At 41.8% G+C, this 4,430-nt stretch overlaps 1 protein-coding gene across 1 annotated transcript in view; it reads right to left on the bottom strand.

Annotated features, from left to right (window-relative positions):
* LOC135372205 (baculoviral IAP repeat-containing protein 3-like) overlaps positions 1-4,104 on the bottom strand; it is a 15,933-nt gene extending 11,829 nt beyond the window's left edge. Inside the window, exon 1 of the mRNA XM_064605886.1 lies at positions 3,808-4,104. Coding sequence (XP_064461956.1) covers positions 3,808-4,099 — 292 coding nt within the window. The 5' untranslated portion in view covers positions 4,100-4,104. The remainder of the gene's footprint in view (positions 1-3,807) is intronic.
* Between the last annotated feature and the right edge of the window lie 326 nt (positions 4,105-4,430).

The raw sequence follows: 4,430 nt of genomic DNA, 5'->3' as shown, positions 1-4,430 counted from the left end.
AGCATATCTTCATTTCGTGCTTGCTGCAAGTTTTTCTCATTGCTTTTTCTTTGCTGTCACAGCATATTATAATTCCTAGTTTGTTCCTGGAAGGTTAAGTAACCTGTGGGCATAGATGTATTTGTAGGTTATACTCATGTCTCAATTGTATACGTGAGGAGTAAGTAATATAATTTTCATCAGTGTCATTCAGCTGAACTGTGTTCATAACCTTTTAGTATACTTCTTAGTGACCACATTTCCAAATGCCAATTAATATTTGAACCAAGATTGGGATTTAGCACTTAATTAACTCTGTTTTGCTAAACGGAGTACTTGTAACTGATTCATTATCACGTCACCAACTAACATTTGTAAAGAAGGATTTGAGGGCTGACTTCAATTATTATTAACCCTTGATCTGGGTTCAAAGTTAACCATGCACCATTGGTGTGCATAGTACTCCAAAATGGCTAAATAATTTATTGCATAAGTTCTCTGTTACTGTAATTGAAATGTACTTTTGTAAAGTACTTTTGACAGCTCTGCAAATTGAAACTGTCTTCAGTGTACACTACAAATGCATCGTAACATTTGATTGAAATATAATATAAGAGCAGAAGTAACGTTTTGTCACAACTCAAACTATATCTTTCTTTTTTATTGTCCAGGGATTTAGGAACATCGTAGGACTTCCTGCCCTCTGATGTTTTGACGTACTTGATAGAGTCGTAAAACCTGCAACAAAATAAACAAGAGACGTATAAACAGTTTTGTCTTTTGCTTTTCAATTTAACAAGCTGGTTATATTTTACAATTTGTTCACTTTTGTATTCTCTGTTGGTGAAAAGATTACAGGAACAATAATGCTGCAGATCAAACAATGACCTGTCATCTTGATGAAGATAAGAACATTTCTTCAGGCATGCTAAGTGAGACAAAAGAAATGTACAATGAAGGTTGTACAAAAACAGCAAATCTCCGTCGACTAAAACTTTATATATGTGTATATATATGTTACCACATCGTGTAGTTTCCATTCAAAAGTAGGACTATGCAAGGTTGTTTGGTAGTTGTTGGTAGGTTGTTGGCGTGTGGGTGTGCTATACCGTTACAGCACATCTATATAGGTGAGGGGCAAACACAGTAGACAGCTTGACGGCTGCAAACTCAAGTGAAGATTTATTCAACAGAACAAGAAACCGAAAGCATGGGTAGAGAAAGGCAGTGCTCATGCAGTGCATGGTGAACCACACTAATCTCTGAGAAGGTAGGATCGGAAGAGTAATAAAGAGTAAATGACAGTTGTGTCCGAGATAGGGGAACTCTGCCAATTTAGGACCAATATGATGTGGTAACCTTGCATGGCTCACTACAGCTCTGATGCGCATTGAACAATTCCAGTAGTGAGGCTTCAAAGACAACGAACGTTCGCTGTTTCATTGGGCATTCAAGTGTATAGGATATATCTCTAGAAAATTAATTAGCGTTCCTTAATCATAAAGTCATAACTACACCTCAACAGGAAGTATTCTTGTACACTTCAAGCAAGCTAGTAGTACTCATCGGTTTCTTCTCCTATTGTTGACGTCATACTAATGTTCTGCACTTGTTCAAAGACTCTAAAAATGTCACAAAGTCTGCAACACGTAACAAATTTAGTGCTTCCATGTGTGGACTTTGCATACCTGCTTTCAGCTATTTCTGTCATGTCAACTTCAGTGCCTGGATCACAGACACACGAAGCAGTCTTGCGCCACTTCAACACTGGAAGGCCCCTAAAATTAAATTTGTTGATGTTGACAATGCTAAGTACGGGACAAGTATGATAACATAAGTTAAATTGAATACGTCATCGCTATATTATAATTTATACATGTGTGACGCCTGTACGTACCTAAGACGTTGTGTTGAACTCGTCACCTCGGTGAACCAAAATCACTGGGTACTGAGCATCAGTGTGCTTCGTTACGTCTTCGCAATTCGCCTTCTACGGGATATTCGTACTCATCGGCAACAAAATACCTGTGCAATGTTCTATAAAATAAGTTGAATGAAAAAGAAGGCATACTATTTTTATCTACTCGTTTAATTCTTTGTTTGCTTGAACAAACTTCGGTTGCCAGTTTGAAAAAAAAAAAGACGATGGCTTTCCTGCTTCCATTCCCAAGGTCGCGTGCTCTGAACGCGGGCGGAGACGCAAGCAATTTGTTTGAAGGCACGGATTGCTTAGGCATGCCGTCTCCTGGTGTGACTTACATACGATCTTCCGTGTGTAAGATTCCACCCACATTAGAGAACTCCAAGTGGGCAAAATTAATTCACAGGCCGACTACCGTGGCGTCGGTCATGATCACCGTTGTCTCCCCTATAGTCATAAACCCCCCAATTATTACTGTCATTATTTACATGCTCGCTTGCTTGCTTCCTTTCTTGCTTGCCCTGTGCAGCATCTAGGACAAGCATCGTACCTACTGTCTCTTCGTTGGAAAAGACATAACGTGTGCTACAACGCAGAGAGTGGGTGCAAATGAAAAGGTGTAAAAGAGCGGCTTCATAAATTTCATAGCCCACAGCTTTTCTTTCTTTCTCATTGATTTAATAATCTCGCGCTCGTGGTTCAAGGTAAGCCGTGAGCAGTTATCTTCCGCTTCCCGTGTATTGTGTCGTTTCACGCCTAAAAAACAAAGAATCAAGAGATAAAGCGCCGCAGTGACCTCGCTGTTGTCCCCGCACCCGTGACAGATAATAGCATAGGCGGAACGGACGGCATCAATGCTTGTTCGTCAAGCGGCCGTGAGAAAGCGCTGCAATCAAGCGCTCTTTTCGCGCGACGGAAACTGATTCCGTCGTGGTTTCGGAACTCCGGGCCCTTTCTGCTGGCCCGGGAAAAAAAGACTCGTATGAGCTAGAGAGTTGCAACACACTGCATTCGCTTTCTCATGTCAACGCCCACAACTTCACAGTTGACATCTCCGGTGTGATCCGCCTAATTAAACAGTTAGAAAATTAAATTAATTAATTAATCAGTTAATTGCGCGACAAAAAATACTATTAAATACTCCAGGTCACTGGTAACACTATGCACTTGGTTTCATTCTTCTGCGATGATTAATTATTTTTTAAAGGTGGGGTCAATCTTAAATGGAACACCCTGTATACACAACAGGGGGAAGAGAAACAACCAGATGAGGACAAGAAGGGGTCAGTTCGGGAGAAAGAGCAGTCTGTTCAAGGCCTAGGATTACGGATGGGTTGCTGACACAGTTCCCTCAAGAGGTTATGCGTAGGGTCTCTCTCAGAAGCCTTCTGTGAGGGTCCACTTCGGAAGCCTTTACAATTGTTTCATCCCATAGAGGGAAGCAATCTGAGCATTCTCTCAAATGCTTGGCAATTTCGGAGTTAGAAACTTTATTTTTTTTTTACTTTTAATTAATGCTCCTTCAAGCGATCATTTAAGCAATGTTTTGTCTGGCCAATATATGACACAAACCACAAGCTAGGGGGATCCGATAAACAACGTTTGAACAACTGGGGACAAATTTGCTCCGGTGATTCTTGCAAGTAACTCCAGGTTTGGCGAAAGGCGTGAGGTGGTCGAGACGGAAGTTGTTCTTGAAAACAAGATTGACCTGAAATTTCTTCGCAACGGCTAACAAGTTGTTAGACACTTTGTGGAAGTAACGTGAGGTTTTACCTTACTTCCACAAAGTGTGTCCTAAGCATCTGAATGTTGCATGTACTTTCAACTATGCAGGAATTTCGAACCGGGAAATTCTGAAATGGTACATAGAGGCATCAGTTGACGAAACAAAAAAGGTTGATTACCAGTGTAGAAGAATCCAGCTTTTGCCATTTTTTCCGTGTTTCCCTTCGCAGTTGCAGGATAAAGGTCGAACGATGATTTTCTGCTTGCGAACGACGCGTACCTTTCATGTATGGGCCTGGTGTGGAGCACAGCATACTCTTTCACGCGATTTCCATACGATTCTGGACGTGCGGGGTATGAGTACTTCTTTCCACAGGCGTCTTCTGAACGGTAGGCTAGTTCAGGTCTTATCTCAGAGGCAGCATCCATCATGACAGTGCCTGTCCCAAAACGAAAGATATGTGAGTGCATGATACTCCAGAACTACCGCAAAACGTTATTTGCATCATCGGCATAACATCGGATCGCCGGACGGGGGTGTTGCGTTGCGGACTGAATATCCACGAAGGTATAAACTCGCAGCGTTGATAATTGCTCTACGAAATTTCTCCCATAATTCATCACTCGAGGCTTTAGTCGCGAGCCAACTACGACCGAAACGGCTCACACGGGAGTTTCGAGTCCGACACCCATGTTAGGCATGTGTTTCACAGTCGTCAGGCAACGAACATTCCCTTTGTCACGTTACATTGCAGCAGTATCGCCAAATATGTTGGCACAGCTCAAGTATTTAATGGGCCGT

This window comes from Ornithodoros turicata, unplaced genomic scaffold, assembly GCF_037126465.1.
Source record: "Ornithodoros turicata isolate Travis unplaced genomic scaffold, ASM3712646v1 Chromosome131, whole genome shotgun sequence".
Taxonomy (NCBI): Eukaryota; Metazoa; Arthropoda; class Arachnida; order Ixodida; family Argasidae; genus Ornithodoros; species Ornithodoros turicata.
This window is presented reverse-complemented; position numbering and strand designations above follow the sequence as displayed.